Source organism: Antennarius striatus, chromosome 9 (genome assembly GCF_040054535.1).
Source record: "Antennarius striatus isolate MH-2024 chromosome 9, ASM4005453v1, whole genome shotgun sequence".
Lineage (NCBI taxonomy): Eukaryota > Metazoa > Chordata > Actinopteri > Lophiiformes > Antennariidae > Antennarius > Antennarius striatus.
Window position 1 is genome coordinate 14,310,307 of NC_090784.1, and position 23,795 is coordinate 14,334,101.

The 23,795-nt window shown below is 42.2% G+C and overlaps 1 protein-coding gene across 1 annotated transcript; it reads right to left on the minus strand.

The window, feature by feature from the left end:
- Window positions 1-403: 403 nt before the first annotated feature.
- Window positions 404-23,181, minus strand: LOC137601981 (DENN domain-containing protein 3-like). Its single transcript, XM_068324489.1, has 28 exons — window positions 23,109-23,181; window positions 20,714-20,871; window positions 20,399-20,567; window positions 20,133-20,222; window positions 19,753-19,868; window positions 19,472-19,587; window positions 19,049-19,160; window positions 18,690-18,809; window positions 18,474-18,572; window positions 15,414-15,533; window positions 15,177-15,292; window positions 14,899-15,054; window positions 14,712-14,808; window positions 14,478-14,581; window positions 14,024-14,214; window positions 13,754-13,913; window positions 13,427-13,622; window positions 13,034-13,202; window positions 12,158-12,417; window positions 11,887-12,057; window positions 11,407-11,536; window positions 11,059-11,166; window positions 7,200-7,339; window positions 6,487-6,647; window positions 6,242-6,378; window positions 3,167-3,285; window positions 950-1,084; window positions 404-675 (listed from the first exon to the last, which is right to left on the minus strand). Exons 2-28 carry the CDS (start codon window positions 20,795-20,797, stop codon window positions 457-459), a joined length of 3,795 nt encoding a protein of 1,264 aa, XP_068180590.1. The 5' UTR covers window positions 20,798-20,871; window positions 23,109-23,181; the 3' UTR covers window positions 404-456.
- Between the last annotated feature and the right edge of the window lie 614 nt (window positions 23,182-23,795).

The window sequence follows — 23,795 nt, forward strand, 5'->3', positions numbered from 1 at the left end:
ATGTGCCTTGCCTCTTCCCAGTTCATCGCTTGTTACCCTTGTGTTAAGACGTCGTATCTGTGATCTCTGTGTTTACGTATACATTGTTTTGCGTATTTGTAACCCTAAGTGAAATGGTTGGTCAAAAGCTTAAGTCTACAATTGATTAGTGGTAGTCAAAAGAAGCGGTGTGTTATAAGATATGGTAATAGAATTTATGAGATGTACATACAGTATTAACGGTCACACATTGCTGGAACATACTGTAACAACTTATGCTCATTTTCACATTACATTTTAACATTTATGTTATTGTAAAAATAGGATGCACCACCAAATTACATAAAATGATTTTTGATTTAATACAGAGATTTGCTCTTTGCCATTTTATTCACCGGACTCCACCCAAAGCCAAAAAAAAATTTTTTTCCCCCTCCATGATTCTCTCCAACTTTATATTTTCTCCAAAGGTGTTCCCTACTCAACTTTCCAGATGGCGATTTTGCCATCACGCCATGCAGAACCACTCAGGACGTAGCGATCCTCAGCGGAGCAGAGCGTCTGGATGCTGTCTGCATGGGCCTGCAGCTCCTTTGTTACAGTGAGGCTCTCTGGGTTCATCACCAGCAGTTGACTTCTCATATTGCCATCACACTGACCCCCAATCCAGCCTTTTCCATGACCGGCCACCCAAATCTGTGGGGAGAAGAAAGTATAAAGAAAATGTAGAAGTGATCACTAATTAGGGGGGAAACACAAATAAAAAAAACCATAAATAGTATTACTGTAACTGGTTTTCTCAAACAAGCATACTTTTTAATATGTTACACAAAACAACTGAATCATCACAAACATAACTCCACCTTACTGCCTCATGAAGGAATGCCTGCCTTGTGTTCTCATGAACCAGTATCTAGGTCACAAAAAAGAATAAATTCAAATAGCTCAGTGCTTGTGTACCAAAACTCACCTGGTCTTTGACTCTTATCATACAAGTGACTCCTGAGCTGCCAGGCAGCAAGATTCTTTTGGCTGGAAGACTATAGTTTGTATACCAGAGACATACTTCCCCTGTGTTTGCACAGCCCGTCCACAACTGCCCTCGCTGCAACAAACACGAGAAAGTGGGCATAGACAAAATTATTTTTACTTGTGGTTATAAATTCATCTTCGTAAATGAGTTTCACTGAAGGGGATTCATGTTTCAATTAGTCTTGTTTGTCTCATTTCAGGTATATTATAACTCTAGGTACACAAAACTCATGGAAGTACCTTGACCTTCTTCTTTTCCTTTCGGACTTTCCCTTCAGGGGTCGCCACAGCAAATCAGTTGCCTCCATCTAACCCTGTCTTTTGCATCCTCTTCTCTCACACAAACTACCTTCATGTCCTCTTTCACTACATCCATAAATCTTTGGTCTTCCTATAGGCCTTCTGTCTGGCAGTTCAAAGCTCAGCATCCGTCTACCAATATATTCACTATCTCTCATCTGGACATGTCCAAACCATCTCAGTCTGGCCTCTCTGACTTTATCTCCAAAACCTCTAACTTGCTGTTCCTCTGATGCACTCATTCCTGATCGTATCCATCCTGGTCACTCCCAAAGAGAACCTGAGCATCTTCTGCACCTCCAGCTCTGTCTCATGTCTTTTCCTCAGTGACACTGTCTCTAGACCAAACAACATCGCTGGTCTCACCAGTTTTGTACACCATTCCTTTCATTTTAGTTGAAACTTTTCTATCACACAGCACACCTGACACTTTCCTCCACCCGTTCCATCCTGCCTGTACACGCTTCTTCATCTCTTTTCCACACTCTTCATTGCTCTGGCCTGTTGACCCTAAGCACTCAAAATCCACCACCTTCTTGATCTCTTCTCCCTGTAACCTCACTCTTCCACCTGGGTCCTTCTAATTCACACACATGTACTGTGTCTTACTGCGGCTAACCTTCATTCCTCTCCTTTCCATCACAAACCTCCACCTGTCTAGCTTCTCCTCCACCTGTTCCCTGCTCTCACTAAAAATCACAATTTCATCTGCAAACATCATCATCACTCCAGAATTCCTCATACAGTACCACAGTTCTTCTCTGGGAACCCTGTCATAAGTCATCCAAAGCTGTTTAAGTCAATCCACTGGATGTTAAGAAAGTTTTTGAAGACGTTTTGTCTCTCATCCAACAGACTTTTTCATTTCTGAAGGTGGCTGGTCATGTCCCAGCTTATTAACCCTGTGGGGTGTGGTCAACCTATGTTCCTGCTTCTCCTGGATCCTTTTTGCAAAGTCAAACACCATCTGTCCTTCTGCATTCCTCTGCTGGATACCAAACCTGCCCATCACCTCCTCCTCACCTCTGTTTCCTGCACCAACATGTCCATTGAAGTCTGCACCAATGACAACTCTCTCACTTCTAGGTATGCTCTGCATCACTTCATCAAAGTCCAACCAGAGTTTCTTCTTCTCTTCCAGCTCACATCCTACCTGTGGAGCATACCTACTAACAACATTGAACATCACACCTTCGATTTCTAGCTTCAGACTCATCACTCTATCTGACACTCTTTTTACCTTCAGGACATTCCTAATGAACTCCTCCTTCAAGATAAGTCCTACTCCATTTCTCTTCCTATCTACCCCATGATAGAAGAACTTGAACCCTGCTCCTAAACTTATAACCTTGCTACCTTTCCACCTGGTCTCCTGGACACACAGTATATGAACTTTCCTCCTCTGCATGTCAACCAACTCTCTACCTTTTCCTGTCATTGTTCCAACATTCAACATCCCTACTCTTAGTCCTATAGTCTTGGAGTTTGTCTTCTCTCTCATTCTACGAACACACTTTCCTCCTCTCCCTCTTCGACCAACAGTAGTCCAGTTTCCACTGGCAATCTAGGTGAACTGCACCAATGGCGGTTGTTGTTAACACTGGCCTTGGCCGATCTGGTATGGAAGTCATATATTCTATTTGCATATAGATTTAGCAAAAGTTTTAGGTCGGATAACCTTCCTGACGCAATCCTGTATTTATCCGGGCCTGGGATCTGCACAATAAGACACTGGCTTGTGCCCTCTTGCGGCTACATTATGGAAGTACCTTTACCTATGTAGTCCTTAAGGGATCAATAAAGTTATACTCTACTCTCTTAATGTCCTGCTAAATTGCACAGTTTCAAAAGTCACCTCTGGAATGACGATGAAGCTGCTGAAGCTACTGGAAATGCTCCGTAAGTCATCGGGGAGAGTTATTTTTTTTTGCGGTGTCCCACTCTTTTCCAGTACCACAATGCTGTCACGACAACCTGCGTACACACATAAACACTTAAACTGTCAAGGGGCCCGTTTTACAAAGGCAGGGTTAACATACCCTGAGGCAAACCTGTGGTTCTTGGTTGCTTTACCCTGAACTTGGAAAAACCAGGGATTTTGGTTTCACAAACGCGTTTCAGGGTTAGTTTTTCCAACCCAGAGTAAGTTGACCAGCAGTTTAACAGACGCAACAACTCGAACAAAAGCCATCATCAATGGAGCCCCGAGTCGATGATTTACCATGACGACGGACGAGACGCGCACCGCAACACTTTACGGCAGTCGAAGTGCAGATTTTAATTTATGAATATGAAGACTTTGAGGACATTTTCAGAAGAAAGAACAGCATTGCAGCTGCAAAGCAGAGCGACATGTCGTGGGAGTGAATTGCTGCTCAAGTCGATGCGTAAGTTTAAACGTAGTCCGTTCCACTCACAGTAAAAATACGTAAGTAAACGGCTTCAATAATAGTTTATTAATGTATTTTATTTAGGTGCGATCCAGTGGGGGGGAGAAGCGCACGTCAGCAGCTGAGAATGAAGCATAAAAACATTGTTCGCACAGGTCAGACTTCTGCATCATGTCGTTGGGGATCCTCCTCATTATGTTTGATATTGTACAGTAAATATTAAGTTGACGTTTGACTGTTCAGTTGTTTTATCGCCAACACAATGCTCTTCTCATGCACATAAATGCGCTCTCATCTATATCAGGTTCTGTTCAATATGAAATATATTTAAACGTTTTATTGTTATGTAAATAAAACAGTAAATTGGCATATGCACGTTACAAAAACAGTTGAGAAGGATATTCACACCACTGCGTACACCTATATTATATAAGAACTGATATCAAGAGCTGACATGTAGCTCGTTTGATACAGTAATAGCCAAAACTGCTTTAGTTCTTACATCAGTGGCTGTGACATTGTACTGCTTATAACCGCTTTAAGGTATTCCAAGTTTTATTTTCTGTCTGTTTTAGTCACATGATATACACAGGACTTAATAATTGATAAAGAAAAAGAAATTAACAAGAAATTGAAGAAACCAAAGGTGGTCAAATATTTTATGTCACTGATTGTTCTCTTCCCATTGCTTCACATTCTGGTGGAATACAGAGTGTGACATTTATCCTCTACTGAAGTATTAACAAATTCTCATCCTTTTTTAAAAGAGCATGGATGGACAGTAGCAGAAGAGTCCCAACTGCACAGAGTATCACAATGAAATAGACGCTCAGTGACCACTAGCGATTCATTCTGTGGAATTCATATGTAAATATGTTTTAATGTCCTACTCATGTATTCCCATCTATCTGCTGAAGAAGTTTATTGAATTTACTTTCTAAAAAAATACAGAAAATAGAAATGGTTTACTAGGACATCCAGATTAGGAGGACAGATCTGCACATAGAAATACTGGAGCACAAGTTAGAGGTGGGTAATGGTCACAGGTGAATCATGTTAACTATTAGAATGTTAAGTATTGTAACGATACAAAAAGTAACTTTGTATTTGTCAGAAATAAAAAGACCACAAGAAATGAGTACTGTACGTTTTTATTGTTCGCTGTGATGGTGACTCTGAAATGATTCTGGCAGATGCTGACTGTTACTGCTCTGCCTTCCTGGATAGCAGGAATCATCCTGAGGTGTCGTAGGCTCTCTCCTGTAATGTATAGTGGATTCATTAGACTGGATTACACAATGAAGACAAGTGAATTATTGTGCAAATCTTTAGGTTACTGACCACGTTACAGTAAGCTGTTCAGGTGAGACCATATATCCAAGAGTCAGGAACAGACCCAGACCTCCACATCAGAAATGTAGTCAGCAGTATTACATGATCTGGACAGATGTATATCTATAATGCAGTGTTGAACATGTTGAAACAATGTTCAGTCTACAAGTACCTTGATGGGAATGAGGTACCATCTGTGCAGCCAATTACATTGGGAAATCCTAAAAGAAATTAAAGTTAACAATCCAATTTTGAGGTTGTAGCACAATGTCATTAAGAGAATATCATTTGAAATTCATTTATCAGATTTCTACATCATTCACCTGAAATCCTGTGGAACTCCTTCTTGATGCTTCTGACAGGTTTATCTCCAGGGAAATAGAAAAACTGTTTCAAGTAAAAGTTTCAAGGCGAGGCGCACTGAGCATCTCTCACATTGTGTAGACAAACTACCGTTTGCGAATAAAAAATAAAAACTGACTGGAGCACTACACACAGCACTGCTGCAGATGTGAGGATGGATCAGGTCGTGGGTGTGTGTGTGTGTGATGGCTCGGGACGTGACTCGGTAGCAATCATAAAGAGAACTGTCTGGATATGACTGGACATCTGAACACGATGTCCAGGGCGGAGTCAGAAGAAACCCTGGGTTTGTGGAATAAAACCTGCTCCCGACCAGGTTATGATCAGAGAGTCTGTTACTGCGGTAACAAACCCAGATGTTCAGTTTACCTTGTTACGTGAAACAGGTCAGGGTTACAGCTCTAATCCTGGGTTAAGTTACCTCCCTTTGTGAAACCGAAAACCCTGGTTTTCCCTGATTTTAGGGTTTCCACTGAACCTGCTTTGTGACATGGCCCATCCTCCCGACCAGGCTTGCTTAAGAATATGTTACTGTAGTAACAAACCTAGAGGTTCACTTTACCTCGCCTCATGACACAGGCTAGGTTTACTCCTCTGACTCTGGGTTAAGTTACCTCTCTTTGTGATACCGGAAACCCTGGTTTTCCCTGATTTCAGGGTTAACTAAACTAAACTGGCTTTGTGAAACAGGCCCAAGATCATATTATAAGTAAGTGCTATTGTTTGAGTTTCATTTGACTGTGACATTAAAGTTGTAAAGCCTCAGGTACATATAATCAGTGGTCAGCTAGTTTTAAGGCAGTAACAGCTATGAAAGAGAAGAAAAGGGATTTATGTGGACTCACAACACCATAATGTCCCAGCATGAATCTGTATGGAGGAGAGATGCTCACAGCTGAGGTGCAACTGTCGCGTCACTTTGAGACTGTCCGAGTCCCATTGCAGAATTGTCCCATCACAGCTGCAGGAGTATATCTGCTGACTGGGAAAGACACATGTGCATTTATACATTTAAGGTCAGCTTCAGAAATGTGATTGTAAATGTAAATCTCACAAAGCTCGCAACTAAATAACATAATCATGCCTCTACCTGTGACACTGATCTATGGTCTCTCCTGTGAGTCCAGTCACTTCATGTCTGTGTTCGGTCAGCTGTCTGTTGCATGACATGCTGTGAGTGTCAATGATATAAATTACAGAGTCCTGCGATCCAATCCATACTTGCTCCTGGATCAGTCCCAGCATGCAGTTCTACAAAGCAAATTATTTCCTTTGAAAGTGGCAGGTCAGCTTATACAAAATCACTCTTGTTAATAATACAGCGCATGCAGCATAGATGTGTAGAACCCTATGTGGACTTTCTCCTATAACTACAGTATAACACTTGCCAAACCAATTGCAAAGATCACAAAAAAAATTTGCTTAGAGAGACACAAAGCTGAATACTTTTGGGAATATGTTAAGTACTTAAAACATAATTGAATTTGGTGTCATCAAATCAACATGAAGTTTAAATACAGCTTAATTTAAGCTACAATGTGAGAAGTTGACAGATTTGCTTTTTCTCATACACACAAAATCAAGTCCTTTCAGATATTGTAAAGACTTTCTAAATACACATATATTAAGACGTAAGGTCAACTTTTCCCTTATTAGGTTTAAACAAATTCATTTTAAAATAAGTTCTTTGATGCAGCACCCCCCACTGAGCACAAAACATTTAAGAAGACATTGATGGGAAAAAATGGAGATGTTTAAATAAATGTTGCTCATAGAAACACTCGGCAGCATCCTTGCTCTCACCAGCTGCTCCTGTCCGACCTGTATGCTGGCCTGTAGTATGGACCAGCTAGAAGCATCAAACACAACCACTCTCCCCCCGCTAAGAGCCACCCAGAGCTTCGGGTTCATATCATCCACTGCATCATTGCTACTCAGCTGACCTGGAGAAAGTTAGACGTCGAGAAAGGGTGACAGAGCAGTGAACAACTGAATTAAAAAGAAACGTTACTCAGATTAGCTTCTTATATGTTTGTAAATTGCTGTGCTTCATTTCAGCCCTTAAAACCACTTGAAACTTTTATTCTGACAAGTTTAAATAAATGACAGATGAAAGGGACAGTTATCCTGCTGCTGATATCCTGCTGCTGAACCCAGCTTCTATGGACATATCGGGGGACGACGGATCAGCGTTCACGTCGCATCACCCCCAGTACCCAGGTTCGCCTGGGGAAGCTAAAGATCCTACAAGCAGACTAAATTCTGAGAGACGATGCCAAAAAGCCAAGTCACAGAATCCTAGTCCCAGTCCTATAGCCAAAAGCAGACAGCTCCAAGAGCACCTGGTGGTAGGACCAGCCTTTTGAATACTACAACTCAATGTTGAAGGTCTTTCCTCAACCAAGCAAAGCCTCATCTAAGTCCTTGCCTCCTCCCAACATTCTGTTGATGTCATCTGCCTCCAAGAGACCCACATTGGCACAGAGGTAGCAGGCCAATACACATCAATGGTTATGACCTCCTGTGCTATACACCCCATGCCAAACATGGACTTGCCACCTATGAAGTAGCCGAAGCAAACCACCTGACAACAACACAGTTCACAGATGCCTTAACCATCGGTGGCTTCCATATTGCTAACGTGTATAAGCCCCCGTGTGCCCATTGGGATCTGCAAGTTCTGCCCACTCTTCCCCACCCCGCCATCTATGTGGGGGACTTCAACAGCCACCACCCCAATTGGGGATACCCAGCAGTGGACTGCGATGGTGAGGCACTTTCAGACTGGGCATCCAGGAATGACCTTGCTCTGATACATGACCCCATGGTGGTGACCCCCCATTGGTGCTTGATGACTTCCCACACAGCCAACACCGGCCTTAGCTCATACACATTGGCCTACAACTCCCAGTCATAACGAGCCCAAGGAAGATGCGCTGGAACCTCCACAAAGCCCACTGGCGGAAATACCGTGAAACTCTGGATTGAAGTATTGTTACCATCCCACTCCACACAATCACAATAGATGAAGCATACAACCACTTCTGCTGTGCCATCTACAAGGCTGTCCACTCAGCAATCCCAAGAGGTTACTGACCCGTCTACGTCCCCTGCCTGGATGAAGAAAGTGCTGCCCTCCTGCAAGCCTATGAAGCGTAAGGGGACCCTGAAATGGCAGACCACCTCATTGAATCACTGACTACAGCCCGACAAAAAAGGTGGGAGGAGACAGTAAATGACTTGAGTTTCACCACTTCTAGCAGGAAATGTTGGAGCCTCATCCGCCCCCTAGGAGTTGCACAGAAACCTCCTACCCAAAGCAGACCATCCGTCACACCCAACGAAGTGGCATCCCACCTATTGGTCATAGCAAAACCAACCCAAGACAAACACACCAGAAGAGGAATGACAGCTGAGCTTAAGGAACAACAGAAAACACCCAAAGAGGAAGACAACTCTGAACTTCCTCAACCTTTTGAGAGTGATGAACTGGGGAAAGTCCTGCAGGGCCTGAAATGTGGGAAGGCAGCTGGATATGACAACATCTTGCCGGAGTTCATGAAGCATCTGGGCCCTCGAGCCATAACCTGGCTGACCCAATTCTACAGTAGAATCGTACAGAAAAATCAGATTCCAAAGAAATGGCGCACAGCCAAAGTCATTGCGATACTGAAACCAGGCAAAGACCAGAAAATACCTGCAAGCTACTTCCCAATCTCCCTACTCTGTGTTCCCTACAAAATCTTGGAACGTCTAATACTCCACCACATATCCACAGGAGTAGAGGACCTCCTCTGTGCGGACCAGGCAGGTTTCAGGAAGGACCGTAGCACAAGAGAACAAGTACTGGCCCTTACTACGTTCATCGAAAATGGCTTCGAGAACAGACTAAAGACCGGGACTGTGTTTCTTGACCTCACAGCCGCCTGTGATACGGTCTGGTACAAAGGCCTCCTTCTGAAACTTGCAAAGGCAACAACAATCATCAAAACTCTCCTGACCAACCAGAGGTTCAGAGTACACCTCGGCCAGAACAACAATTCATGGAGAACATAGAAAAATCGACTCTCCCAAGGCTCATTTCTCGCTCCAACATTGTTCAACCTCTACACAAATGACCTCCCCCGCACCAAATCCCGCAAATTCATCTATGCAGATGACATCTGCCTTGCATTCCAAACACCAGATTTGGAACAGCTGGAACACGTGCTCACAGAAGACCTCAGCAAACTACACCAGTACAGCAAAACTTGGCGGCTAAAACCAAGCCCTGCAAAAACTGTCTCCAGTGTACTCCATCTGCATAATGCAACAGCAGCCAGAGGACTGAACATCTCCCTGAGTGGGCTCGAACTTAAGCACGCCCCCTATCCCATCTACCTTGGAGTGACCCTAGAAAGGACCCTTTCCTTCAAGCAACACATAGCAGGGATGGTGGCTAAGATAAAGTCCAGAAACAACCTGCTCTGTAAGCTTGCCGGTGTAAAATGGGGCACTTCCACTTCCATACTACGCACCTCAGCTTTGGCCCTTGCTTATTCTGCAGCGGAATACTGTGCTACTGTTTGGTGCAGGTCATCCACACACACCACGTGGACACCCAGCTCAACTCAACCATGAGAATCATAATCGGGACAATTCGCTGAACACATCCGGCAAACAGCATCATCCCAAAGGACGCTCCAGAAGGTCAAAGTCTCCCCCCATCTACCTATCCATCAAGACATCCTTAACCCACCCACTGCTCGACTCCCATCCAGATGCCCATCTGGAAGAACCCCCCACCAACTGACTTTACTATCCAGTCAGCTTGGAAAAAGGAATGGGATTCCAAGGAGGTCTGCAACAAACATCTGGTGTCAGACCCCACCCATCCGGTCCCTGGCACCGAGCTTCCACGAAGACAGTGGTCAACCCTCAACAGATTTAGGACTGGACATGGCCCGTGCTTGGCCAGCCTTTGAAGGATGAAGGATCTTTCATACACCACCATGATCCATGATCCCATTCAAAATAAACAAATTTTTTGTTATGTTTTGTCCTAGATTATGTTCAAAATGTTTCTCACTGTTGGAATGAACCACTGCCACAACGGCTTAACATTGTTAACGATTCCTAAGTGACATGTTTTTTTCATGGTGGGGAAACCCGGTTTAGTACAAGGCCATGCTGGGAATGCTGAGATTTGAATCCATGACTTAAAATTTGCTAGGAGTTGAACCTAGAATCTCCTGATCCCTACTCAGACGCATTATACATTTCACCACTGGCCCATAATTGCATGAACAATTTTTTTAAATTGTATTTCAAAACGGATTAGGAATTGTCATTCTATCTTGGGAATGTTTTACAGAATGTTAAAACTTTTTGAACATAGAGGAGAAATGCAGCAGAAGCACAAATGGAGCATTGAGCAGAAATGCTTTAAGCGTGTCCTTTTTGTCCTCATTAGAATCATGCTCTGACAGTGGCTGTCTTGTGACTTTAGCGACATGTGTAAAGGAAATTAAGAGCTCATGATCTCTCTGCTCAGAAAGAGCTTCAGCGAGTGAAACTGATTATCACCATACATAATGTTCTTCCATGTGTTGAACAGCAAAGGATGGATAATACCAGCAAGAGGACAACAGGGAGATATGCATGAACAAATGATCACAGTAACCTGGTGTGTATAGCAGCACATGCACAGTCTGAGGTTCAGCCAGGTCCAGTGATGGGTTGATCTTGTGTTTGAGCATCTCTGTAGTAGTTTTAGGCACCATCATGGGCACTGGTCCGGAAAACACAAAAGAATGGAAATGGAGAGGTTAAACGTTAAATGAATATTAGAAATTCAACAGAAAATGATCTGGCAACTACGCAGAGAAAAAAAGAACAAAAAAATATATTAATCATTTTCATATTCATGACAAAAAATACTCATACTGAAAGGAAGACAGCAAGTAAAATCCTGCATTAATGAAGAGTAAAAGGGCAGAATGCAGTAAAGACAATAGAACTATCTCCACACCTTCATGCTTGATCTTATCAAAGTAGGCCAACTTAGAAGCAGCTGTGATGGACCTCTGGGTCTGCAGGCTGCCCATGACAGCATCCATCAGTAGGATGTTGGTCAGAGCTTGCATCAGGTACTGAGGGTCCTATATGAAAATAAATAGTATTAGTTTCCATTTCCTTCTAAAGTGCTGTCCGTTATTGTTTCATTCCTTTTATTTTGCAATGTTTCCTTTTGTCTCTCCTTGACTTTTTTAATTCCCATTGGTTTTGTTGCTTTTTTGTAGCGTGATATTGTCTCTTACCTCTTTTCTTTTTGGATTCACAGACTGTTCTTTTGACTTTCTATTGTCATTATCTTTTTCTTTTCTTCATCTGTTGTGCATTTTTTATATTGCATTCTCTTTTTTTAAAGCATCCTCTCTGTCTTACATTTATTGAGCCTTATGGCTTTGCCCTTGATGTTTTTGTAATTTTCCTTACAGATTTACTTCACCTTATGTTGATCAGACAACTTGCGTCCAGCCCACATTTCTTTGACCAAAAGGCTCCAAAGCCCAGTCTCTGTCTTCAGGTTGGCCTCAAACACCTCAGGCCGGCCCGAGGTCATGGTCTGGATGTGAAGGGCAGGGAAACGGAAAAGCAGAGCTGGAATGACCTTCACCTCCTGCACACACATTAGATGTTGCTTTCGGAAACGTTTTTAAGGTTACACATGAATATTCGTAATATAATATTCAACAGAATTGGGAAGTGGGATATCTAACCTGAATGTCTCTGAATTTAGTGATTTCCAAGAAGCCAGGTTGTCCTTGAATGAGCAAGAACAGACGTTTCTGCGTTACTGCAATTTTACCGACGCCACGGGAAGTCTTGACACACTGCGACAATTTGTAGACACACTCGATATCATCAAGTTGGTAATTGACTTCAGAGGGCAAGCTTAAGTCTTGTGTCTCTGACTTTTTCTCTTTCCAAACGGTGTAGAAGACCTTGAACAGTTTGGGGTCCACCTGTTTTGTCTGGCCTGGAAAATGAAAAAAAAAAAAAACAATGAAAAAGAAAAAGAGAGAGAGAGAGCGAAGGAGAGAGAGAGGAATGTAGAAAGTAAAAGCAAATTCATTGAAAGGGCAAAGCTATAAATACAAGCCGCTAATGTGATTATAGTTCCTTATTCAACCTCAGATGCTGTACCTCGAAATAGCACATATTATTCTTGACATTCTATAATTAACCCTCTGACACAAGACTGATAAAACCCACTATTTATTGTTTAGGACTGTTACAGTTCCGTCTGTTTTCCTTCCTTTTCACCATGAATGGCTGTATTTCATATCTGATAAAAATCTAAGCCAAGATGGAGAAACCCATGTTAAAAAAACCCAAGAAGAAATACATAATCTACAATGAAGGGATTTATTTTACATCACATGACGTGTGTGATGTGAAAAATTTAAATCCGAGCTACAGAGAGCTGATCATTCCCCCTGGGACCTAAACAAGTTATCATTGGAGCATGTTAACTAATATAGCACAATCCAGCAAATAAGAATCCACCTTTGACAAAAATGATCAAATACATTCATCCATCCATTTTCTTGTAGACAAGACAACTGTTATCGTCACTTTTTATCTTTACTCACCTTCAGTGAGAGCGTCAAACAAACGGTGTATGGTTGCCACATCATTTACAATCCCACACTCCTGGACACAACGTACAAACTCCTCTTGATGCAAATGCTTGCAGGGCAGCTCAAACTTCTTGACATGGTCGTCAGATTGCACCACCAGCTTCTTTCTCTCTGTCATTACCTAAGTGATGGAAACACAAATTACTGCTTGCTTCATGGGTGTATGTGTTCACTAACCAAGTCACTTCACATTTGTTTAGACGTACAAAACATTGTGAGTTAAAATGAGCTTTGATCAATGAGATCTTAACACTTATATTTCTCGATGTGGAAATTTACTCAAGTATTTTGCTTGCTGTTCACCAAATTAAAGGAGGGAAATTAACACTGTATGAAATGGCTGACCTTGAAGACGAGTCTTTTGAGTTCAGGTCTTTTCTCAACTCGTCGTCTTTCGTCTTGATTCATTGAGTCCACCAGCCATGTGACCAGTGGTGTGGGAAAAAGGGCTGTGTCTGTCTTGTAGAGGTTCTGAAAATCCCCCAGAGCATCGAGATGCCGAGAACGCAAAGTATTGATGAAACCACGCAAGTAGTAGTATCTAGAAGTAAAATAGTATACCCAAGCATTAAGTAGTTCGAGGCAAAGTCAGGCACCTAGACCCCTGATGTAACGCAGTGATGCAGCAGTACAAACACTTGATTGTAGGAAATGACATACTGAGCAGAATACCTGGCCAAAAGAGTAGGGTTCTCCTTCTGGGCAGAGAATATGGTCTTGCTGAGTAGCTGGATGAGCTCAGTGTGAAAACTTTGGACAGAGTGGACAGACAGAGAGGCTGGGAAATCTGGAAGCTTAAACACCGTCAGCCTCTTACGAATGATCCTCAGTGCTAGCAGACACAAACAGATAATATGAAGGTAAGGGTGATAGCAGGAGGGAAAGAAACAACCTTTTCGAGATATGTTGTTTTTGTCTTCAGTTTGTCCCTCTGTTACTCACCAGTGTCTGACATCCTGCTAATCCCAGTCAGCAGAGTGTTTCTGTGGAAGCTAGTAGTCTGATGGTCTTCAAGATCTGGGAGGCTCATTTGACATCTTTTACTCACCCCATTCTCTGTAACAGAGCTCTTCCTCCGGGCATGAATCTCCTGTTTGGTCACTCTGCTTGGAGTTTCAAGCACAGCCCTCATCCTGGACATATGATAGAGACAATATAGCATACTTCCATTTATGATACGAAAAGAAGAAGAAATAGATTTCTATCCTGCCGCAAAGTCATAAAGGGGAATTACTAATAGATATAAACATGTATTAGCATGATTGTGTTGTTTTTCAAGTTATACCAAGATTTTTTCCAACTCTGTTCATATTAAAAATGTAGACAGACAAATCAAGGCTTGTTAATACATATTCTGCTTTGTTTTGAGGTTTTTCAAAATAGATTATAAATTCACTTATTCATCTCAAAACGGGTCTCCAGCTCCATTCGAGCAAAATTGTCCAATTTCCTATTAAGACGGTCTTTGAGGAATGAATGGAAAATATGTGTCCCAAGCACCTGTAATACAGACATGTGATTTTGAAGATTAGCTCATGGCTCAACTTCCCATGTCCACTAACATGACTATTTATTTGTTTCAATGCATATTAATATATGACAGAAAATATAACCTGTTGCATAATTGTACCTTCTTGTAGAAAAGTTGTTCAGCTGAATCTCTGGTTTTCAGGAACTCTTCGCTGTTAAACACTCGATGTTCACAATTCAAATGACTGCCGACATCCCTATTGTGTATATGAACCCTATATTAATATTAAATATTAAACATTAATATACTACATTATTTCAGAACATCATCAGGACACAAACTGAACCTGAATATGTTGACAATCAGTTCCAGGGTGATCCTCTGGATTTCATGGTTGAGGTTGTGTTGCCATGCTCTTCTCTGTAAACGCTGCTCACTGATGTCAGTGCAGCTCGCACGCTGGCACTGATACAGGTCAAAATGTGTCTTCAGGGAGAGACACCTACAAAAATACACCAATCTGCACATCTCCATTCCAGGACAAATCCCAATCCACTTGTTTTATTTGTATTTCTGTAGAACACAACTATAACCTATTGTTACTATGAGCTGTGCACTAAATACCTTTGTGTGAAGCAGTCTGCAGCACATGGAGGAATCTCTGGTAAATCGAATACCTCACAGCAAGAAGTAGAAACACTTCCTCTGTCAATGTTGACGAGGATCAGATCATCTGTTTCCTGGATAAAGGAGCTCAAAATGAAATTTGTTCCTGTCTCTGTTTTTATTTAAATGATACGCTACGTTTGTACAAAAAAAAAATCAATGTTATCTCTGTAATGCAAAATTTCATGGACTCACAGCAGCGATCTCTTTAAAATGGCTGAGATGGCAGCCCATGAGAAAAGCAGTAGGAACCATGAGAAAATCCAGCATGCCCCTGGCCAGCACAGGAACATATGGCTGCTGCCACGACAAAGGCTGAAGCAAAAGATCATGGAAGCACAGAAGGATGAATTAATGGATCAAAAGACGGATAGGCAGGTGGCTTGATCAAGAATTATTGAGGATTGAGCAGCTTTCATTACAACCTTTTAGTTACGTTAAGTTAGAATTTTCAACAAAAGACGACCAAATATTTGTTTACAAGTTGCATTTAGTTTCAGCATCCAAAGAAACATATTTTCTCAAAAGAAATTCCCTAAATATCAGCCATGTAGCACTGCACACTGTTGGTCGTGAAGTTATCATTTTAAAATACAACGGGACAACCATGCTTTGGTTTTCTATCCATCTATCTGCTAGGCGTCCACACCAAATGCCCTAACCACCTCAGCTGACTCCTTTCGACGCAAAAGAGCAGCTACTCTACTCTAAGCCCCTCGCGAATAGCAGTGTTTCTCACCCTATATCTAAGGGAGACACCAGCTCTACTCCTGAAAAAGCCAATTTCCGCCTCGTGTATCCGCAATCTCGTTCTTTCGGTGATGACCCATTGCTCTTGACCCTAGGTGAGGGTGGGAACGAAGACTGAACGGTAAATGGAGAGCTTTCCTCTTGGCTTAGCTCCCTCTTTGTGGCAACAGTGCAGTAGATGGATGGGTGGACGGATGGATGGATGGATGGATGGATGGATGGATGGATGGATGGATGGATGGATGGATGGATGGATGGATGGATGGATGGATTGATGGATGGATGGATGGATATTCTTTATTAATCCTGGAGGAAATTGCACATATCCACTGCTCAGGTATACATAATAAATTAACACTTCAAAATAACATAAACACCAGGAGAAAAAGAAATACTGACACCACAGGACATACCTCAAGACATACTGTACATTACACTAACAGACACATACAGCACTAACAGGACATATACTACACTAAAATATAAACCGTATAAAATAAAATAAAATAAAAAGTGAAAGTGAAGGTAACAGGAGGCCCACGTGGTGGGTGAGGTACACCCTTCTTACATTGTAAGGCATGTCACTATCTAATCTCACAACAAATCGCTACCGGGTATCGCTACTACTGCCCCAATTCTCTGTCCAATCTCACTTTCCATTGTTCCCTCACTCGTGAACAGGACCCCAAGATACTTAAACTCCTTCACTTGTGGTAGGACCTCATTCCCCACTCGGAGAAGGCAGTCCGCCAGCTTCCTGCTAAGGACCGTGGCCTCAGATTTGGAGGTGCTGATACTCATCCCCACCGCTTCACACTCGGCTGCATACCAAACCAGTGAGCACTGCACAGGCCGATGACGCAAACAAGACCATATCATCTGCAAAAAGCAGCGATGCAGTCCTCAGCCCACCAAACTGTAAACCCTCCTCACCACGACTACGCCTCGATATCCTGTCCATGAAAATCACGAACAGAGATGGTGATAAAGCGCAGCCCTGGCGAAGGCCAACAGCCACTCAGAATAAGTCCAACTTACTGCCGAGAACCCAAATGCGGGTCTCACTTTGAGTGTACAGGGATTGGATGGCCCTGAGGAGAGGCCTCCTCACCCCATACTCCAGCAGTACCTCCCACAGTATATCCCTGGGGACCCGATCATATGCCTTCAAAACACACGTGGACTGGATGGGCATGCTCCCAAGCCCCTTTGAGGATCCCTTTGAGAGTTAAGACCTGGTCCGTTGTTCCATGACCACGATGGAACCCACATTATTCCTCCTCAATCTGAGGTTCGACAATCGGCCGGACCCTCCTTTCCACCACCTTGGAGTAAACTTTCTCAGGGAGGCTGAGGAGTGTGATGCCCCTGTAGTTGGCAGACACCCACTGGTCCCCCCTTATAAAAAAAGGAACCACCACCCCCACTCAAAAAAATAATACTGCATGTTACTTAATTCAATCAGTGAAACATTTTTACACTTACAAATATTGAGTAGATATGAAAGCTCTCCAATATGTTAAAACAAAACCTGAGTCATGAGTAAAGTCAAAGTAATATTTTCTAGTACGTCTGAACTAATTGATTTGGTTCAATTACCTACGCAAATTGAGTAAATGTAACTGAATTTGGGGGTGTCGCACCCCAAAATGAGGGGGGATGGCACCTTGCTCAAGGGCACCTCGGCAGTGGCTGGGAGGTGAGCAGACACCTCCCACCACCAGCTCACACTCTGAGGGATGTCCTGGCGGGAGCTGGATTCAAACCACTGACATCTGCTCTACCGCTAAGCCACTGCCAGAGTGAGTGACCAGCGCCACAAAATCCTAAAAACGCGGAATCGGTTCCCTTCTTTTTACTTGATGTTTTTAAGTTGTTAGTTACGTCTCCAATAAAATTGAGTTGACTTGTTTAATAATTGCACTTATTAAAACTAAGTGATATTTGTTAATATATATTCTCAAAAACATTGGTGAAACATAAACTTTTTATTACAAATATTTAAACCATATAATCTGTGAGTCAAATACTTTATTTTAAGTAAGTAAACTTAAATTACATGTGTCTATTTCACACAAATATTCCTGTTGGAGTTGTACTAATTAATTTTGATGTAGTCAAATCAAATACTCATCATGATGATATTCAGAATTTTTATTGAGCATGCATAACTATATATTACTGTCACATTTACTAGGTCCTTGAATCATTTTTTAGAGTGCAATCTACCACTCTTTCAGCACTGTCCCAGACTCCCATGCAATGTTAAAGAGGCATGTCAGCCACGACAGCCCCTCAACACCCAGAGCCTTCAGCATTTCTGCACAAATCTCATCAATACCCGGAGCTTTGCCACCGTGAAGTTATTTAACTATGTACTTCGGTGACGAGATAGATTCGGTATTGGTTATACTTGATTTTTTCTATTTTACTTTGGTTATATCAAAGAAAAAGAAAAATCAAGCATAACCAATACCGAGTTCTCTGTAGATGTTTTCAACTGACCTGCAGAAAAAGCAAGAAGCTCTCTGCCACCAGAGTCAGTCTGGCCCAGTCATCAGAAAATAATACCACCCGCCGCTCCTGCAGAAGACAAGACAGCACCTGTAGGGATCAGGACAGGAAAAAGGAGAACATGAAACAAGAGATGAGAAAAGTGATAAGATGAGAGTCAAACTGAGCCTCATCCTGTTCCTACGACAGAAAAAATGTTTCTGATACCTGCAGTAGTTCTAGTGGCCTGAAACAGAAGAATGGTAGGTGAAGGTCTAAATCAATGGTTGGGAGGTCTTTGTCCTCTTTTGATGGCAGTACGATGGTGAGAGGACTCAAGGTAAACATCTGTAAAACATGCAGTGTTGAAGTCTGTGTTCTTTTGTTATGACATTCAGAGGATGCATGGAAAGTAAGTACACATAAACGAGTACAGTACCACTATTTAAAGTAGTTTTTCTATCATATGAGCCTAAAACTACATGTTCATGGAACTTAGAATGACCATAGGTCTGAAGTAAAATAATTAGTTTAAACATCTATTTTGTCTCTACACACTTTTATTAAGCACACACACACACACACACCAAATGTAGCTGTCCAGGAGGGGGAACTGGCACCAGAGCCAGTTTGGTTGCAAACACCTTCACCCTGCTCTTCATGTCGGACAACCGACAATCTCTAAGCTGAATTAAGAGACTGACAAAGAAACATTAAGACAGAAAGAGGGAAATATAAGAAAATTTCCCCCAAAGCATCATCTTGATGCATTTATTAGTGCAAACAAAATGTACTAAATGTAATGGATTGAAGCAAACATTACCAGCAGTACTTGTGATGTATGAACATGTTACAAACATTCAATAGAAACTCTTGAAATACAGATTACATGACATCACAGGTAACATTTAACGTCAGCACTAATAAACAGTAAATATCTGAGTAAACTTAATATGAACAAATTAAGAAAAAAACAACTTAAGTTTGATTCATTCCAGGTTTTTTCCCACCATGAAAGACAGTCTTTAAGAGCAGTGAAGTAAGGACACTTGGATATGACACAGAAGCTGTAGGCAGTGAAAAGTTGAGAAAAATCAGCTCCATTCTGGAACAAAGATGTTTCATCCTGAAAAACACCGGGGAGACTTTATATGTCATGTATAAGCAGTCATTTAGTTTATGACCTCATCCTCACTGGTTAAGTCACCAACAGCTAGGGCCACATTTGTTGAAGAGGAATATAATATAGAGGAGATGAAGTGGAACTGAAGTATAAAGCATGACTCTGTACCAGAATGGGACGGTAACACTGCATTACTACTCCATAGGTCTTTTTGCCAAAAACATCAGTGAAAACCAGGAAGTGGAACTGCTCATCTCTCCGTTCTGTGGTTATATGGAGTCCACCTGGTGATATACAGGCATGACATACAGCACTGATGACTGCAGGATGTAAAATAGTGTTACTGTATGGCTGTCAAATACATAAACTAACCATTAGACATGTCCTACATAAGTCACTATCCACAATAAGTGTCAGTCAGTCAGTCAGTCAGTCAGTAAAGCAAATATAAATCAGTGGTGCGTAACGTTGTGCTGCTGTAGATGGTCCTCATGTATTTAGTTGTGAGTCTGTCCATGTGTCCTGTGAATACCCAGACAATCAAACACCTGGGAAGCAGAGCTGAGGCATAGCCATGAGGTTGATGACTTTAGGAAAATGGACGTTTTCAGTTCTGCTTCCTCCCTCTGCTTCTCCGCCTGCAAAAATATGACATGCTAAAATAAGATAAGCAAAATTAGACAAATCATTGATGATAGCATACTTTATGTAAAATTATACCAGAGAAAAATGAGAAACTTTGAAGAAAACAGTGTTTTCATCTTTACACAAATGGTTAATGTGTATAACAGAGGCAGACAAGCAGGCAGCGCACCTTGGGTAGGAGTTGTTGCAGCTGAAGGTCGTTCCTTCCGCCGTCTCTTCCCATGTGATCTCACTCTTTTGCTTGCGGCCTGGGGACCGCTAATGAAAGGAGGTGCCAGGACATGCAGTACCTCTGGCTCTAACACTGTGTTTTCTGGAGTTCCATTATTGACAGCAGCCTGCAGGACAGACAGGAAGGGAAGGTTCTACTGGGCTTCTGAGAGAACAGCAAACAATTTGTCGTGCCAGACTGGAACTGAACTACAAATGTAGATGAGACCTTGGTTAGCTTGATGTACTTCAGCCTGAGTTTGTAAGAAAATACCTGGAAGACCTCACTGAGTTTTTCCTCAGACGCTCCCAACACAACACATGCTTCCAACAGAACAGGAGGTAGATAATCCACCATTACAGACACTGGAGGCCCAGATGGACCAGTAGAACCATTCCAAGAAACAACTCTGACCTGCTGGATCCCAGACACTGAAAGAGAGAGAAGAGGTCAGGTGTAAATGAAGAGGTGCAGGTAACAGTTAGTCATCTTCAGATTACCACCGCAGCAGGTCACGAGGAGCCGGAGCCTATCTTGGCGGCATAGGGCGTGAGGCGGGGGACACTCCAGGCACAACGCCAGTGCACCGCGGAGCCACACACAAAGACATACAACCATGCACACACACACTCATTCATTCATTCCTACGGGCAATTTGGAATGGCCAATCAACCTGAAGCACATGGTGGGAGGAAGCCGGAGAACCCGGAGAGAACCCATGCAGACACGGGGAGAGCAAGCAAACTCTGCACAGAGCAGGACTCGAACCCGGGTCCGCCGTGTTGTGAGGTGCAGCGCTAACCACTGCGCCACCGTGTCGCCCCGCAGATAACAGTATTTTTTAAAACATATCACATGTTGTAGTTACTGTTTTCCAGATAATGTAATACAGAAACAGCTGCATACTTCTACATTGTACAATTCTTATAGATGCATGTTGTCCGTAGAGGCTCAGTGCACACAATGTTTCCAGTAGGTTAAGATGATGATTAAAGTTGTCCGAAACAATCAACATTTTGTTATGATTGCAAATGTTTCATTACTTTGTTTAATATTTTTTAACAGAAAGCTTGAAAATGTCACAGTCCCTGCCTCTCATTCCCCTCCTGTCACACTGCTGCAGTATTTTTCCACTCTCCCTCTGCTCCACTCTACCTGCCGGTCATGCCTACTGCATCAGCCCACTCTGCTCACCTGCTGCAGATCACTGCAATCAGACCTGCATATAGTCTCTCCAGCACCTTCACGACTTGCCAGATTGTTCCTCAGCGTCATGCGAGACTTTCCAGCGTTCATTCCCTGTCTGATCTCCCGGTGTCGACTCTGCCTGTCCCTGACCTGCCATCCTCGTCTGCCTCCCGGTAAACTCACCTGCCTTCTGTCCCTGACCTTGTGCTTGCCTCAGCATCTCTGGTATCTGCCTGCTCGTCTGGTTTAGACTCCTCCGCCTGGCCTCGTCTCCTCTCCTGCCTGCTCCCCAACGGTGCCTCTGTCCTCGCTGACTGCTCACCTGGCTACAACCCCCCCCCGCCTGTCTCCGACCTCGATTCAGCTCACTCCTCGTCGGCCTCACAGCACGTGCAGCCGGCTCTCCAGAACGCAGAGCGTCCCGCTCGTCTTCTTGGTGAAAATAAAGGTCATTACCAACTGTTCCTGTGTGCCTGTGTAATGCATTTGGGTCTAAAACACACCCGTTTCAGAAAATGTTATTTCCAGTTTGTAACTAAAAATAGTGAAATTCAGGACTTAATCATGCTATGATAATTTTAGTAAGAGTGGCTACTGAGAACAACCAGTGTATCTGGAATACTTCAAAATTATTTACTGTCCTACAATTTTTTATGAATAACCATCTAAGTTACTTTTATTAACACGGAGTAAATCAGTACCTAATGTGTGGTATCAATGGTTGTGCATTTCAGTAAATACATAAACATATCTGAGAGTTGAATCCATGTGCCTAACTGTCGGATCTTTATCTTGCTGTACAAACATTGTTGTTTCTGTCAGCATCTGTATAGTGGAAAATTGTCTAACAGCATTGGGACTTATTTACAAATTTTATTCAGATACCAAACTAGTTTATAGCCAACTACCAGTGGTGGACAAAAATATTATCTGCCCAGTCTTTTGATTTGCTGCAGGACAAATTTCAATATTTTAGTAATGAAGTAATGAATTTTTTTGTCTTCAGATGAGCTCTGCTCTGCTTAGGAATACAGCACGTCTCAAAATAGATTCCAGGTTGATCCCTCTTCATTTCATAGTTAAATGTCTAAAAACAAGTTCCTTATTCAACAGTGAGGATGTCCAACATAACTAACACACCATAAATAAGAACTAACCATAAGACATTGCTTGGCCATGGACGTAAAATCCATTTATAAACGCTCATTTGATTGTCTGTGGAAAGTCAGATTCCATTTAAACTATAACATGGCTCTTTTAAATTTATTGAACATCTTTTGATCATAAATGTTCCAGACGAACTGTCTCCGAGAGATGTCATTCTGAAAGGTATCCAGAAGTGAAAACTTACGGACTTTGTTTCTTTTTTTTAAATATAATTTTGTTTGTTTTTAAACCTGCGTGCACACAAAACTAAAATAAATGTCCATGCTCGCCTTGTTTTACCGAACACTCTTAAAAGCTCCAAAGCGTCACTAACCTCACAGACGACCGAACGGCTTCTGTCTCCTACTCCGTCTTCCCACCTCGGCAGTCTCCTCACTGAGGAACACGCGGCACCAACGCGCGGACACGAGCTCGTCCCCTCGAATATACTGCCTGCACGCGCATTGATTCGAGTGATTCATACGTCACACAACACAGATGACGTAAGACTTTGTCGCCTCCAGTCTGCTGTGTATTACAGTATACTATGCCTTACAATGCCTCACATATTCTATAAACTTTTGAAGCATTTATTTTTTAAAAAGTTCAACTTTCAATTCTCTAAACCTAAAATAGCTTCTGTCAAATGTAATAATAATAATAATAATAATAATAATAATAATAATAATAGACCTTTATTAAAGGTCCTTATCAAGATGAATTTATAGGTCCTTATCAAGATGAATTTTCATGTACAATTCGATCAATCTTGTTGGAAAATTTCTATCCACCGTATATCTTAATTATATAGTTCTTTTGACTATAAATGCGGAAAATTGTACTGACAGAGAAAACATCAATTGAACGTATATGTGTTTTTCAACAGGCAAAGTGGCCGTGGAATACAGTACCGTACTGTGATGTAATAAGTCTTCCACACTTCTGTGTTCTATAGCACCACTTGGTGGCGGCATCATGTCAGGACAACCAAGACAAGCATTTACCCGTTTATTCACATGCG

Bases quoted from the DNA above. Each gene is read 5' to 3' on its own strand.
- LOC137601981 (XM_068324489.1), bottom strand. From the start codon at position 20,797: ATGGTGGATTATCTACCTCCTGTTCTGTTGGAAGCATGTGTTGTGTTG. The intron at 13,203-13,426 runs GTCAGCCATTTC...TCCATCACTTAG, and splicing joins TCAAAAGACTCGTCTTCAAG to GTAATGACAGAGAGAAAGAA. The intron at 3,286-6,241 runs GTGAGTCCACAT...GTGTGTACGCAG, and splicing joins TGCTGGGACATTATGGTGTT to GTTGTCGTGACAGCATTGTG.